General features: G+C 42.2%; 1 protein-coding gene across 3 annotated transcripts in view; it reads right to left on the reverse strand.

Moving 5' to 3' along the window:
• The window catches only part of LOC109429277 (nephrin-like), a 506,653-nt gene that overhangs the window by 12,150 nt on the left and 477,277 nt on the right, over window positions 1-17,226 (reverse strand). For all 3 annotated transcript variants that reach the window (XM_062850614.1, XM_062850613.1, XM_062850612.1), the window contains one exon: window positions 10,313-10,475. In XM_062850614.1, coding sequence (XP_062706598.1) covers window positions 10,313-10,475 — 163 coding nt within the window. The remainder of the gene's footprint in view (window positions 1-10,312; window positions 10,476-17,226) is intronic.

Raw genomic sequence — 17,226 nt, forward strand, 5'->3', positions numbered from 1 at the left:
CAGAGAGCGTTCAACCGCCGCACACCAGCGCAGCGTCGGGCGCTCAGCAGCAGCTCGCTTCCTCACTGTGCGGGCCATCCGATCGCTTGGACCTGTCGTCGTCGAGCCTGTGGCTAAACAGAGTGCACAAAGATAAGTACATAAAGTTACCTCTCGTTGTTCCCCCCTCTCCACTGACTCTTTGATTAGATTTAATTTGGTACATAAGCAGTTTTTTCTCACTTTTCCTGTAGCGTTAATTTTGTCCCTTGTTTTTTGATTATTTCTCGTCCCTGTGATAGTGGTAGTTTAAGATTTTTGAGTGACCCGTGGTGGTAGTTAGCTACCACAATGGGCGATGATGATGATGGCGGGGGAACATCGTACCGCATCAGCGAAGCTTCGTTATTGGCATCGGACTGCTCGAGCCAACAAGGCGATGTAAATGCTAATCCCTTTGTCTCCCTTCACCCTGGTGCTTCTGCAATGGACACCAACAGTAAATCTGTTTCGACGTCCCCCCGCCTCAAGGCCTACCCTCCCGACTTTGGCGGGCCATATGTTGTTTTCTTCCGACCCAAAGGCAAACGTTTGAACACCGTTCAAATCAGCAAGGATCTGACTAAGCGGTATTCTTCCGTTGTCTCCATTGACATGGTCGGTACAGCTAAGCTTCGGGTGACAGTAGGCGACCGAAAACACGCTAATGAGATTGTGGCCTGCGAGTTGTTTACACTTGAGTACTTCGTTTACCTACCAAGCGCGTCGATAGAGATTTCGGGGAAGGTCGCCGACGCATCTTTGACCTGCGAAACGATCATGCAAGGCTGTGGTCGTTTCCATAACCCTTCTCTTCCTCCTGTTCAGATACTGGATTGCCGGCAACTGCATTCGGTGTCCCAGGAGGGCGAGAAGAAGGTTTACACACCATCTGAAGAATTTTCTGTGACCTTCTCCGGATCTGCATTACCAGATCTGCTGGTGATTGGCAAACTTCGGCTACCTGTGAGGCTGTATGTACCGAAGGTAATGAATTGCATCAATTGCAAGCAGCTGGGCCACACCGCCCAGTACTGCAGCAATAAACCTCGCTGTGCAACATGCGGGGAGAGACATGTGGACGGTGCGTGTAAAACGCCGCCCAAGTGTGTTTATTGTGGCAGCGACCGTCCACATGATCTGATTGATTGCCCAAGGTACATACAGCAGAAAAAACATCAAAAACGATCGTTGCAGCAGCGATCACGGCGAAGCTACGCCGAAATGCTGAAAAAAGCTGCCCCGACCGTTGAATCCCGTAACATCTACTCGTCTTTATCTCTCGATGATCAGGGCTCTGACTCTGAGGTCGGGGACGGGGTTCCCTTTGTTTTCAAGGGTGAAACGAGGAAACGGATGAGGCTCCAGAGACCCACCAAAAAACCTCGGAATCTGCCTAGCAGCGACCCCCAACCCACCATGACAAATTTGAAGAGTGGTAAGAAAGCCACAAAACGTTCCCCTCCGGGATTCAAAATCCAGGACGAACGAGACTTTCCATCACTCCCGGGAACATCTAAAATCCCAGATGCCCCACGTTTTTCGAATTCTCAACCGGAAAGACAGCATTCGGAGCACCAGGAGCAACCTCAGGGTGCGCCATTGTTTACGCTCTCTGGCATCATAGACATCATCCTCAGCTTCTTCAATGCTTCAGATTCCGTGAAGAACATTGTAAAAGGACTTCTTCCTTGTGTGACCCCTCTTTTGAAGCAGTTGGCTTCTAAAATGCCCCTCCTTGCGACAATCGTATCTTTCGATGGCTAATTTAACCACCGAGGTCGAAGATATGATTTCGGTTCTACACTGGAACTGTCGTAGTATTACACCGAAATTAGACGTTTTTAAATTTTTAGTTAACAATTTACAATGCGATGTTTTTGCACTATCCGAAACATGGCTGACACCTGATGTAACCTTACCTTTTCCCGATTATAATATCATTCGCCTTGATCGATCCGACTCGTACGGAGGGGTGCTTCTAGGGATTAAGAAGCAGCACTCATTTTACAGAGTCGATTTTCATCCGATGACAGGCATTGAAGCCGTCGCATGTGAGGTGACTATCCGAGGTAAAACCCTCAGTGTTGCCTCCATATATCTTCCACCGAGAACTGCAATATCTCGCAGGGATCTCGCCCACATCTGCTCGGTTATGCCCGAGCCTCGGCTGCTCATGGGAGATTTCAACTCCCATGGTACAGGCTGGGGGGAACTGTACGATGACAGCCGTTCAACTTTGATATATGACCTTTGCGACGACTTCAACATGACAATTTTGAATACCGGAGAAGTTACACGAGTGGCTCCTCCAGCTCAAGATGGCAGTCCCAGAAACAGCCGATTAGACCTCTCAATCTGTTCGAGCTCACTATCGCTGGAGTGTTCATGGAAGGTTATCCAGGATCCTCATGGTAGTGATCATCTGCCGATTGTTGTTTCTATTTCCAATGGGTCACATCAACCTCCATCTATCGACATCGCCTACGATCTCACCAAGCACATTGACTGGGAGAAGTACGCAGAAGCAATTATCGACGGTGAGCAATCGGTAGAAGTCCTTCCACCGCGGGAAGAGTATCGGTTTCTGTCCGAGCTGATCCTCAGTAGCGCGCTTCAGGCACAACGTCGACCAGTGCCAGGTCCGTCGGTTCGTAGGAAACCCCCGAATCCGTGGTGGGATAGTGAGTGTACAGAAATCTATCGCGAGAAATCCGCGGCGTTCAAAGAGTTTCGGAAACGCGGTTCGGTCGAAAACTTCAAGCGGTTCGCTTCCCTTGAAAGCAAGTTCAAGAACTTGATCAAGGCGAAGAAAAGCGGTTACTGGCGTCGGTTCGTCGAGGGTTTGTCGCGCGAGACTTCGATGAGAACTCTTTGGAACGTCGGTAGAAGAATGCGTAACGCGTCGTCGGTCAACGAGGATCGAGAAAGCTCTCCTCGATGGATCCTCAAGTTCGCAAAAAAAGTTTGTCCAGATTCCGTGCCCGTGGAGCGAATAATTCGTGATGTTTCTGACGATAGGGACGACATGGATAGGCCGTTTTCAATGATTGAATTCTCACTTGCTCTTCTTTCATGTAACAATTCCGCTCCAGGAATGGATCGAATCAAGTTCAACTTGCTTAAAAACCTCCCCGACGTCGCTAAGAGGCGCTTGTTGAACTTGTTCAATCAGTTCCTGGATAACAACATCGTTCCGGATGATTGGAGACAAGTGAGGGTGATAGCTGTTCAAAAACCCGGGAAACCCGCGTCGGATCATAATTCGTACCGTCCAATCGCGATGTTGTCTTGTCTACGGAAGCTGTTGGAGAAGATGATTCTCTTTCGACTGGACAAATGGGTTGAATCGAATGGCATGTTGTCAGACACACAGTTTGGTTTCCGCAGAGGCAAAGGTACGAACGACTGTCTTGCGTTGCTTTCTTCAGAAATTCAGCTTGTCTTTGCTCAAAAGCAGCAAATGGGCTCAGTGTTTTTGGATATTAAGGGTGCTTTTGATTCAGTTTGTGTCGATGTTCTTTCCGACAAACTACACGACTGTGGCCTTTCCCCAATTCTTAACAACTTTTTGTATAATTTGCTGTTTGAGAAGCAGATGAGTTTCGCTCATGGTGACTTGACAGTTTCACGAATTAGCTACATGGGCCTCCCCCAGGGTTCATGTCTAAGCCCCCTTCTTTACAACTTTTATGTTAGAGACATAGATGATTGTCTCATGGAAAACTGCACGTTAAGGCAGCTTGCGGATGACTGTGTTGTCTCTGTAACGGGATCAATAGCAGTCGATCTGCAAGGACCACTACAGGATACTTTGGACAATTTGTCTACTTGGGCTCTCAAGCTGGGTATCGAGTTCTCTCCGGAGAAAACTGAGATGGTTGTCTTTTCTAAAAAACACAAACCGGCAAAGTTTCCGCTCGTTCTGATGGGTAAGACAATCACTCATAGCATGTCTTCACAATACCTCGGCGTCTGGTTCGACTCCAAATGCACCTGGGGGAAGCACATTGTGTATCTGATACAGAAATGCCAAAAACGAATCAACTTTATGCGAACTATTACCGGAACATGGTGGGGAGCACACCCGGAAGATCTGATCAGGCTGTACCAAACAACCATTCTATCGGTTTTAGAATACGGTAGCTTCTGTTTTCAAGCCGCGGCGAAAACACACTTGCTGAAGCTTCAACGGGTTCAGTACCGTTGCCTTCGGATCGCGTTAGGTTGCATGAACTCGACTCACACAATGAGTTTAGAGGTACTTGCTGGTGTACAGCCTCTGACAGACCGCTTTGCGGAGTTGTCGTTCCGGTTCCTCATCCGATGCGAGGTTGTGAATCCGTTGGTCATAGAAAACTTCGAAAAGCTGCTCGAACAGAATCCCCAAACTCGTTTTATGAGTGTGTACTACTGGTACATGACGCTGGAGGTAAGCCCATCTCCGGTTAACACCAATCGTGACAACTTCTCAGACTTCGACAGCTCCTCTGTGGATTTTGATCTCTCTATGAAGGATGAGATCACCGGTATACCGGAATCTTTTCGTTCCATAGGTATTCCACAAATTTTTGCAAGTAAGTTCGGGCATGTTAGCGGGGCCAGACAGTTCTTCACAGATGGTTCCAAAACCGATGATTCGACTGGATTCGGTGTCTACAACGAATTTCATAGCGCCACCTTTATGCTTCAAAAGCCATGTTCGGTATATATTGCTGAGCTAGCGGCTATATACTACACCTTAGAGTACATTCGCACTCTCCCACCTGAGCACTACTTCATTTTTACCGACAGTCTAAGCTCTCTGGAGGCTGTTCGGTCAATGAAACCGATGAAGCACTCAGCGTACTTCCTGAAAGGAATACGCCAAGTCTTGAGTGCTTTGTCCAAACGCTCATACATCATCACCACAGCTTGGGTCCCTTCACATTGCTCAATTCCGGGCAATGAGAAAGCGGACTCTCTGGCTAAGGTGGGCGCTAGCGAAGGCGATATTTATGAGCGTCAAATCGCCTTCGACGAATTTTTTGAATTGGCCCGTCAGGAGACCTTGATCAGCTGGCAACACAAATGGAGAGATGGAGAGATGGGTAGATGGTTGCACTCCATCATTCCACAGGTGTCGAAGAAGCCATGGTTCAAAGGGTTGGATTTGAGCCGCGATCTCATTCGTGTAATGTGTCGGTTGATGTCCAACCACTATTTGTTGAACGCACATACCTTCCGTGTTGGGCTCTCAGAAAGCAATCTCTGTGTCTGTGGCGTGGCTTACCAGGATATCGAACATGTCGTGTGGGGATGCAATGAGTATCGTGAGGTCAGATCTGAGCTACATGAAATTCTCCGGGTCCGAGGAAAACAACAGAAACCCGTTAGAGAAGTGTTGGCAGGACTTGATTTGGAATACATGAACCTGATTTACCAGTTTTTGAAACGTGTTGATGTCAGAGTTTGATGTAGTACGTTCCTTGTTTTCGTTGTCCGCCTTTTGGTTTTGTTGTTCGCCCCTGTCTGTCGTCACCCCCTTCCGTTTGTCCTCTTCTTGTCGTTTTCTACCGATAAAGTCCTTTCTTTTTGGTTCCGTTACAGATATGGACAATTTGTCCCATCAAAGTTTTAGTATAAGTTAGCAAATAATTTAGTTTTAAACCCATAAATCCGTCCTTCCCATTTTTTTTTCTTCAATCCTTAACCTCGAAACAGCCGCGAGTACTTCGGCTTCCCAAACTAACATAGTTTTAAGGCAGTAATAAATTGTAAAATGTATAACCATTGTAAAAAAACAAAAGATTTCGGCTCAGTTATGCCCATGTGGCGCCCGAGCCTTCCAAATAAAAAAAAAAAAAAAAAAAAGAATCTACAGACTTGGGGAGAAATAGTTGAATTACGCACTTTTAGAGTGTTTTATAGTGAATTTAGTGTGTACTAATAGAAAATGACGTCACACAACCCACAGTCACTATCGTTTCGTAAATCTCGTTTGGCTAAACGAATTGACAGATCGCTTGGTTAGGGGCCATCCATAAATGGCGTAGCATTTTTTGACGATTTTTGACACCCCCCTTCTCCCCCTATTTTCCCATACCTAATACATGGCTCATAGCATAATCAGAGACTCTCCCCACCACCCTAAAATGCCACTTCATCTATGGATGGCCCCTTACAGTTGTCTGCACCTTGGGAAGCATATGGAATCTATAGCGTCTGTATTACAGATTATGGGATATATACAATTATACTTTGATCATAATCTACACAATTTTCCATTGCTTTCTGAAAATACAGGATGACTTAATTATGAGGCTTCCATAGAACGTTTCATACAAGCACAGAGATCAGACATCCAAGCTCAGTTTCAAAACTGTGTAAGGAATTAAACGTTCATTTGAAATGGCAACACAAGTGGCAACATCGTGGTGGCGCTGCTATCCCAATGTTCCCACGCTGTTGTCGGTGGTGAATATAAAAATTATGTAGATATGCGCACTCACCACTAATTGTAGCAACTTGCCGCATAGGTGACGCTAGTGTTGTCAACGCTAAAAAAATTGAATCCTTGCACAGCTTTCGAGACAATTTTCTATAGGCTTGGATGTCTGTTCTCTGTGATACAAAATATAGGTATTTTCATGAAAAATCGAATAAAATGGAATGTAAATTTCAACGTTTCCTTCCCGTAACCGGGAGGAACTCCTGGAGAGAACTTCCTGGAGGAATTCCATGAGGAGTTCCTGGAGGAATCCTGGAAGAAATTCCTAGAGGAATCTCGAGAGCAACTCCTAGAGGAATCCCGGGAGAAATTTCTGTAGAATCCCGGGAGAAATTCCTGAAAAAATCCCGAGAGGAATTCTCGGAGGAATGCCAGGAAGAATTCTTGGAGGAATCCCGGGAGAAATTCGTTGAGAAATACCGGTAAGAATTCCTGGAGAAATCCCAGGAGGAATTCCTGAAGCAACCCACGGAGGAATTCCTGAAGAAATCCCAGGAAGAATTTCAGGTGGATTTCCTAGAAAAACTCATGCAGGAAACCCGGGAGGAAATTCTGGAGAAAACCCGGGAGCAATTCGGAGACAAATTCCTGAAGAAATTCTGGGAGGAATTCGTGGAGGAATCTCGGAAAGCATTTGTGGAAGAATCCTTTTACGAATTCCTAGTTGAATCCCTGTTGGAATTCCTGAAGTAGTTATGGGAGTCATTTCCGGAGGGCTTTTCAGTGGATTTCCCAGATGAAATCGTAAAGGAACCTCGGGAGGAATTACTGAAAGAATCCCTGTATTAATTTCTGGAAGAATCCTGGTAGGAGTTCGTTCAGAAATTTTGGGAGGAATTCCTGGAGGTATCCGGGTGAGTCAATTCTGAAGTAAATTATCCACCAAATTGGAAGTATTGGTATTGTGAACAGAATCTAATTATATTGTGTTATTCTCAAGATATTCACTTCAAAAGAAGCGTACTTATTTGAGGACGCTTGCCTCTCGGTAATCTAGGATGCTGGGCATATACGAACTAATTAGCGCCATTTTGCAGAAAAACTTTAAAATAATTTTCATTACCAAATAATCCTTGATGTATTGAACACTTTTGCCGAAGACACAAACTTTCTATACATTCCGAATCTCAAGATATTCAAGCTAAATTTAACTTTCAATCCATAATTTGAATAAACAATAGCGCCACCTACTGGGCTTATTCCAATTCAATTTGTTCGTCACAAGATTGCCCTTGGTCTATTGAACAATTTTGTCGAAGACAGCATTATTCTAGGAAGTGACGATCACAAGATATAATCATTCGTGTCGTGGGGTCCAATGGACCCCAGGGGACCAAAATCGCCCGGTTCAACTTTGACATAAAAAATAATCTATAGTACGCCATGAAATATTTGTTATTTTTGCACAAATAACTCATCGCGGTGTAGTTTGAAGGTACTGTGAAAACGGGACCGATGTGTCAATCCAAACTTTTTTGCGACAACTTCTAAGTGGCTCTGGGGTCCAATGGACCCCAGGTATCCATTAGAGGGTTAAGAAAATTACTTTGTACCATTACTGTAGCATACCATATCAAACATGATTTCAATAAAAATATACGTTTTTAGATGGTTTTGTGCTACCTTTGGTATTATGAGCAGCGTGATATTGTAATATAGACAGCCTGAAAAAAGAGACCATCAATCCTTTATTTATCTGAAACGGTCATTTATAGTGTATAACGATACAAATATTTGGTTGTATATGCTACGTTGATACATCGTGGATGAATTGATCAACCCTTTGAAATTTATGAACTGTATAATCAAAGCTTACAGAGCAAATGTTCTGATACGATATGTATATATTTTTGGTGTACTCGATGTTTTTTCGCCTCCTGAAAAGCAATAAAGGTTTTGTTTCAAAAACAATTCCAGCTAAATGAAGGGGAAAATATTGCGTCATAATAGTCCCAAAGACATCAAACAGATTTGAACCATATTTTGAATTAAAAAACAATCCATATTCAAAAGTGTCCAAAGTAGCCCCGCATTTCAAAAGTAGCCCCGCACGACGGTATTGGATTTTGGTGTTTCGAAGAAACGCCCCCCGTTTTTTTATATTTAATTGTAGCATTTTTCATTCGTGTTTTTCTTCAGGAATTACCCAAGGAGTTTTTGAGAAATTTAGAAAATTTCTTGGTGAAATCCTTTTACAAAAGTTCCAAACCTAAAGGAATATTTTGGAAAACGAGTTATCTGTAAATATTACTACAAACATTCTGAGAAATTTTTAAAACAATTCCAGCAGACATTCCTAGGATATGCTCATTGGGAAATTTCTGAATGAATTTCTCAAGTAATCCGTGGAGGAACTCCTAGAGATATGTTTTGATGAAAGCCTTGAGGAATTTCTGAATGACTCTCTGATTGAATTTCTACAGGACTCTCCTGCTTTCCTGCAAGACTTTTGAGGACTTTCTGCTGGAGCCACTCAAAGAAATATTGCAATATTTCTCTATAAATTCCTGGAGGATTTTGTGAAGGGGTACCTGTACGAAATGCTGTTAATAAACCTAATAGAAGTTGTGAAACCGTTTCAGGAAATTAAAAAAATCATTAAAAGAGTCTCTGATGGAATCCTTGAAATTCGTGCTGTATTTTCTGATGGACTCCCTGAAATATCGTTTGAAAGAAATTCGTGGGGAACACTCTAGAGGGATTTCTTCAAAGATTCTTTGAAGAATTTCGATACCAACCGCTGATGGAGAAGTCCTTGAACATTTTTAGGAGACCTTTTCTAAAGGAATCAAAGAAACAATTTTGTAAGGAAATCTAATGAAATCCTTGGAGAAATTTCTGGAGGAATTTTTAGAAAAAAAAAATGTAGCCATCCTTCAAGGAATTTATAAAAGAATTATGAATAGATTTTAAATTTCTTATTTTCTGAAAAAAATGCTGAATTTTTTTTATGAAATCCGTGAAAGATTCTTTGGGAGATTCCTCGGAGGGGAAGAACCTGTGGAAAATTTCTAAGTCAGTCCATGAAAGATATTCTAGATGGATACCTGAAGAAAATTTGTTTGAAATGTTTGGAGAAATCCGTGGAAAATGTAATGGAAGGAATCGCTGGAAGAATTTCTAAAGGAATCAATGATGGAAACTTTTGAGGATTTTCCTAATCAATCTTGGAATATTTCCCAAAGATCTTCTAATCTGAATGTCTTGGAAAAATCCTGGAGGTATTTCTCAAAGTAGTTCGAGGAAGATTCTCCAAAAAACATCTCTGGAGGGATTTCTGAAGAAATCCCAGGAGGAATTTTTAAGGAAACACTCAAAGGAATCCTCAGAAATATATGAAAGGATTTCCATACGAAATATTGGTGAAGTTTTAGCTTTGGACTTTGGGATTTGTTTGTCTTGTGGAATCCTTACTTCCGAAGACTGCATTATTGACTAATCATAACGTAGAATGAGAATGAATATTGAACATACGACTGTATGATTGATGAAGCAGAAAAACTCCCCCGAGGTAATTCGTACAAAAAATGAACAGAAGATATGATTCCAAAATCGCATAGCTGTCGGCGCCCAGAAACCAGCTGGTCTCATTATTTTCAATTTGTGAACAGATCAAATCGAAAACTCCAGTCCCTCAAGGCATTTGCCATTCTATCCCTCGCACCGAGCAGCAGCGCAGTCAACCGTAAAAGCTCTTCTGTCGACTGCTGCTGCTGCAGTTCTAAATCACCCAAATAAGGCAGCTTACGCCTAATATGGTTCAACATCTCCCCACATACCGACAGTCGACACACAGGTACTTACATTTGATACTGAGTTTGATCTCGTTGCTCACGGTCTCGCCTTCGGTGTTGAGCGCTCCGCACTGGTAGGATCCGCTCGAGCTGCGGCTCACCTTCTGTATCACCAGACTTTGGCCCGTGCGTACGATTTTCATCGTCGATGAGTTCTGAGGTAGTTGCACTCCCTGCAAGGATACGAAACACGGATGATGGTGGGTTGTAGAGTCAGCTGGATGTAGCGCCGTGATGGCGTGGAAAGGTGGTTCACCGGTTCCCGGACGGTGACAATGAATGTGTTAAACTTAGTTTCAATCGGGAAGTGGGAGTTGGATCGGGTGCGGTCTTTGCCACAAGTTATGATAATTTGTTTTAATTGGCATGTTCTCGGGTTTTGCGAGATAGTGGTCTGGCGTCGTTGTCGTCGGAGTGTTGTGGGATGCGGTACTTCTAGTTCGTAAAATTTAACGAGAAAATTATGTATTTTGCGTGACAAAATGGTATTTGCCAATAAAATGATTTTATCAGCAGCTGCGAGAGGGAATTGACGCAGTGGAATCATGTAGGAGCAAAATAGCATACTGACAAGTTGAAAGTAGTAGTCGGGGCCCGTGGCGTAGTTGGTCACACGTTCGCTTCATATGCGGATGGTCATGGGTTTGATTCCCAGCCCCGGCACTTGCAATTTTTCGTCAGTTGCTTTTCCCCCGAAAGCAACTGACACTGACCCTCTTCTGAGCCCCATGGCTCAAACGGACCCGGATACCTGGACAGCGGCGAACTGCTACTCATAATGGACCCCCAATCGGACTGGAAAGGAACAGCGGCCATCCATCATCATCCTTGTGCTCATCATTCTACTAGGTATAAAGTAGAAAAAGTGAAAGCAGCAGAAAGGCAACCAGTTCGATAAAGTAGAATAGAATCTAACCGCTGTACAAAATGTAAGTGCAGCTGTCAATTGAAATTGCTCACGTAGTGCCCTAGAGGACAATAGAGCTGTAAATTAGGTTAAGTGATTAAGAATAAAAAAAAAGTTGAAAGTAGTCTTTTTCTCCTTCTTCTTCACCCCACAGGGACGTGGCATGCCTTGCTTCAACTTAGTGTTCTTTGAGCACTTCCACAGTTATTAAATGAAGGGGTTTCTTTGCCTGCCATTACATGACCCTAGTAGCACATATGTTTTAGAAAAGTCAATGTGACTCCTATATGACCAAATTTGGTCATATAAGAGTCACATGAACTGATGTAGAACAAGTGTGCTACTGGGGGAATTTGTACATTGTGTGGCAAGTACAATTATAGAAGATTTAAGTACTGGAGCTTGTCGATGGCTAACTTGATGCGATTGAAATGTGGAAGCTGTACTTTTAAACACCTGCTACCCATATTTTTTTTCGACATAAAAGTTTCCTTGATTTCTATGGGAAATTCCTTCGTATTTGCCACCCGATCATGAACGCAAAAATGGTCCATAAGTTCTCAATATTATTATTGTGGAGTGCTTATAGAATAAAAGAATATTCTGCCAAAGTTGGGGTGTCACGTCAACAACAAGTACCACAAGAAGAAAATGGCAGTGATAAGATGAAAAGACATCGGAAATCCACCCTCCTGTCGCTTTTATAGAAGATAGAAAGACGTGGAAACAACACCTCCACCGCCACATCCACTGATGGAACGTGTTACAAGGAACTAATGTAGAGATAATTGAATCAACGCTTAAACCACCAGAAAGCTAACAGTAATTATGTTGATGGCGTTGATGATGCCGATAATAATCCGCATCATAAGCCCTCGCGTTACAGCCCAATCGTTTCATTCGCACCTCGCTCGTGAGGATGGTACTCTTTAACTAGGTACCGTGCAGTGGGCGAGCATTGATCGGTGGCTCGATATGAACTGGCTAGAGCACTGATAAATGGCTTGGACCAGAAACCGGAAAAACACCAGTAATTCCAAATATTCGCCACAAAAATCATCATAGTTGTTAACTTCCAGACATCTTGATTTTGGAGAATATCTGCAAAAAACTTTCTTCATCAACTAAAATTTTCGTAACCACGATTCTTCCTTCCAGGATTAATCCCCGAAAGTTTTCCAAAAGGAAACTTTGAAAGAACTCCAGCAGAAATCCCCATATAAATTACAGCAAAAATCTCTAAAGAAAATCGAAGAGTAATCCCCTTGGTAATCCCCAAAAGGCTTCCAGGAGAAATCCCCGAAGAAATTGCAAGAGAAATCCCTGTTGGTTTTCTTAGAGGAATCCATGAAGAAATTCAAGAACGAATCTCCGAAGAAGTTCCAGCAGGAATCTCCGAAAGAATATAGGGAGGAATTCCCGAAGAATTTCCAGGAGGAATCATCGAACGATATCCAGCTGGAAGAGTTTCCACGAAGGTTTTGCAAGAAGGACACCCGTAGGAATTCCAGGAGGAATCCTAGAAGAATTACCAGGTGAAATATCCGTTGAATTTTCCGAAGGAGACCCCGAAAGAATTCCAGGAAGAATTCCAGAAGGACATTTTGGAGGATTTCCTGACAGAACTCCTGGAGTAATTCTTGTAGGAACTTCATGATAGATCCCTCAAAGAAATCCTGGAGAAATGCCTGATTATAGTCCTATAGAAATCCTTGAAGAAACCTCTGAAGAAATTCCTGATGTGGCTCCTGGAAGCATCCCTGAATCCATATGGACAAATATCCGAAAAATCTCCTGGCAGTACCCCTGAAGAAATCCCAGGTTTTATCTCTGGAGAAATATCTGCACGAATCCGTAAAACTTTTGGAGAAATGTCTGCTGGACTAATTCCTAAAGAAACTCCTGCAGAAAGTCTTGAAAGAACTTCAGAAGGAAACCCTTGAGGAACTCCTAGACTAATCTCTAACCGGCTGTAGGAATTCCTTACGGAACTTCTAGATCCTTCCCTGAAGCTTCCTCCTGGATGAACTACTATACTGCAGGAATCTTCGAAGGAATTTCTGGATCAATCCCTGACGGATCTTTCGAATAAATATCTGAAGGAACTTTTAGAGAAATGTTTGAACAATCTTCATGAGTCATTTTGATGGAATTCCAAGAGGAATCTCCGAAGGAATTTCAGAAGGATTCGCTGAAGAAATTTCCGGGGAAGTTTCTGAAATAATGCGAGGAGGAATCCTTTAATGGACTCCTGCAGAAATTACTGAAGAAACTCCTGTGGTAATCCCTCAGGGAATTCTAGGAGGAATCCTTGAAGAAATTACAAAAGCGACCCTAAATGGAGCATCTAAGAGAACCTTTGATGGAACTCCTGGAGGCATCCCTGAATTCTGCTTTAAGAGTATGTGAACGAACTGAAGAAACTCCTGAAGCTAAACCTAAAGATACTCTTAGAAAAAGTCCTGAAGTAACACAAGAAAAAATCCCAGAGATGAATTCTAGAGAAATTCCTGAAGGAACTCCTGGAGGAATCTCTGAAGGATTTTCTGGAATAACCCCATGAAGAAACTCCTGCTGGAATTCCTGTAGAAACTTCAGCAGGAATCCCTGAAGAAACTCTTATACTAATCTCTAAAGGACCTCATGTAGGAATCCCAATAGGAAGTTCTGGTAGAATTCCTGATGACTCTCCTGAAGTCATCTCTGAATCCTCCTGAAAGAATCCCTGAAGAAATGTCTGAGAGATTTTCTGAAGGAATCGTTGATAAAATTCCTAGAGGCATTACTGAATCATCCTGGAGGATTCTCTGAAGTAACTCCTGAATAAATCTTCAAAGGAACTTCTGGAAAAATCCCTGATTGAAATTTAAAAATAAATTTTAGGAGGCATCTCCTGGAGGAATTTCTGATAAAACTTCTGTAGGAATCCCTAAAGAATTTTGTGAAGGAATCCATGATGGATATCTTTTGGAGGCATTACTAAATCCTTCTGGGAGGATCTCTGAAGAAACAACGAAACAAAAAAAAAAAAAACTGGAGAGATGTAAATGATGAATGAAATCTAATGAAAAGTGAAAAAAGCAGTTGCAAGAGTTTCGTATTAGCATGTGAGCCCCGGAATTCCATTTGACTTCTGAAGGTTCTTAACTACGATTCCTCTGCATAGTTTACCTAAAATAATAGAAAGAAAAAATAAGATGCATTAATGGTCCAACAACCGGTTTATTGCAGTTAAACTCTTATGATATCGTGATCGTGTGATTGAGTGAATTATTTATCCCATATTTATGTAAATTTGATTTTGTTCGTGCACTGATGTCGGCGCGAAAAATTAAAATCGACGGCTTGATAAACAACGACGTACTGATAGCCGCCGATACTTCGTTCTACGTCGACGTTAGACAAAAAGAGTCAGCGGTGGCGGCGTAAAAGTCTTTTTCCGAAATCCAATCGGGTAATTGAAATTGGTCATTTTAGAAAATGTAATTTTTCGATATGAGAACAGTTCAGTTGTCAGACCTAGTACCTAGTACACTAAACTGATAGAAAAACTTATTTGAAAGTTACAGAGCATAGGAATCCGTTTTGCGGATCTTCCGTGGAATCGGCTCCGGGATTATTTTTCGAATATGATTCAATACTATATGCTGGATGAGTGCGATAAGAAATCTGCTACTTCCGAAGATTTGACTTTCTCTGTCTTGGACTAATTAAAACGGTGTGTTTTGCTTCGCCCGACGTTTTGGCTCATTTATTGGTATTTTTTAAAGGTATAGCTGTCAACCGTTCAGTGTTTCGAGGAACGGTTGATAGCTATCCCTATCCCCTTGAAAAAGCCCCAATAAAAGAGACGAAACTTCGGGCAATGTAAAACACACATTCTGAATAGTCCAAGAAAGCCGAATCTTCCAAAAACGACACTAAAAACTGCGTTTTTTAGATACCTCGTTCTGAGCTGTTTTTGTGTTTACCGAAATGCGTTGGACGAGATACATCGTCCGTGTATAGCTGCAAGACGACATGTTGTAAATGCTCGGCGACTATCAGCTCGCATTCCGTCGCCTCTAGTCTATGGAGATGAAGTTCGCTGTCGATGAAAGTCTCCATATAGCCTACGCGACCATACTACGAGTAGTATTTGATGGATCCTGTTGAAGCTCTTCCAGCTTATCGGCCAACGAAGATCCGTTTGTCGGACCGACAACAGTGCAGTCAGCTCTGGACTCTCTCGTCGTCAACATTCGTCTACTTCGGTACGCCGTGACTACTGGCGCCGAAAAGATGTTTCGACAGATCTGGGTGCACCCGGATGACCGGAAATATCAGCAGATACCCTTCCGGGAGGACCCATCAGAACCAATCTGCACCTACCAGTTGAAGACCATCACATACGGCCTTGACAGCTCGCTTTTCCACACTACTTGTGTGCTCAACCAATTGGCCACTGAAGAAAAAGAACGTTTTCCATTTGTGCTCTCTTTGTTATCGAAGAGGGAACATATGTAGAGGTAGACGTATGAGACGTAATACCGCCGTTCTCTCCGTCGTTACCCGATCAGTTATGGGAAACCAAACCAAAACTAGAAATCGATCGCTATTCTACTGCGAACACATTGGGTTTTCTATATACTCAGAGAAAAAAACTAGCGAAATTCATCGAAATACCTAATGAAAATTTGCTATAACTAATTCTTATGGATGACATAAGAATGCCTTATGAAAATTGATCGTGCTTGCTATGACAAATTTCATAAGATAGACTTATGAAAAGAACAATAAAATCTTAAAATGATGCAGACTGGATTCGATCCATGAACGTCGGGATCACCGAGCCCGTGTTTTATCCACACGGCTACCGACGCTTGAGAATACCATGTTGCTAAACATCAATAAAAGCCAAGCTGTGAGACGATTTTACGTCATAGAGTGACCTTATGAAATTCATCCGAATCATTATGAATTATTTAAAGGCCGTTCCATAAGTTGGGCCTTATGGAAATCTTGAGGTTATTTGGCTGAGTGTATAGTAAGGTGGCCCACACTTATATGAAAAACAAAAATTTCGAAAAATTCCAAGTCTTACCTCTTAAATCAGTTGTTTTGGACTCCCAGAAGCTACGTTCAAAATTTGAGCAAAATCGGTTGAGCCTAAGGGGGCGCTCAAAACGCTTGAAGTTTGTATGGGAAAACTTGGCCAAATGTATGCAGAAATTTTCAATTTTCGAATTTTGCCGCTAGGTGGCGCTGTAAGCGTTCAATAATGAAACCCTTTGGTATTATTGTAGGTGACTATATGCCAAACAAGTTTGTCAAAGACCGCAAAGTGATCCAACGTCTGTGAAAAAAGTTATACCCTAGGAAAAGTGAGGATAAACTTAATTGTTATTTTTCCAATACATGTAAAGGAATAATATCAATAATGAAATCTCAATACTTTGCCTCACTTTGCCTAGGGCAGAGGTTCCCAAACTTTTTGCTATCGCGGCGCCCTTTGACATTTCCAAAAATGTCGCGGCGCACCAAAGTTTTTAACAAAGTTTTTTTTTTAAATTTTGGGCATCTTTCACTGTGCAAGACAAAATCGTGAAACACTTTTCTAATATCATGTTTTCAGAATTCAACTTTTGGAAAGCTAACTAATTTTTTAAATTTATTTCTTAAAGATAGTTTAAATATTAGTAAGATTTCAAAAATCATGTTGATTTCTTCATAGAAGTTTTAAAAATAAGTAGAAAATTCAGATGTAAAGGTAAAACAAGCTGCTGAATTTCAACAATTCAGCCAAAAATTCTAAAGCGTTTGCAATAATTGAAGAATTCTTATTGAATGAAAATGACTACACAGAACTTGACCAAAGCTCCAACTTTTTGCGGAAATTGCAAAGCAACACTTTTATTTATTTTAGAAAATTTCGGCAAACTGGGACACATGAATAGATTGTAATGACCTGCCAGGTGGGCTTTGATTGAACTTATTTTCATAAATTTCAACTTAACCCTTGGGACTGGATTGGCCAT

The sequence above is a fragment of the Aedes albopictus genome, chromosome 2 (genome assembly GCF_035046485.1).
Source record: "Aedes albopictus strain Foshan chromosome 2, AalbF5, whole genome shotgun sequence".
NCBI classification, from domain to species: Eukaryota; Metazoa; Arthropoda; class Insecta; order Diptera; family Culicidae; genus Aedes; species Aedes albopictus.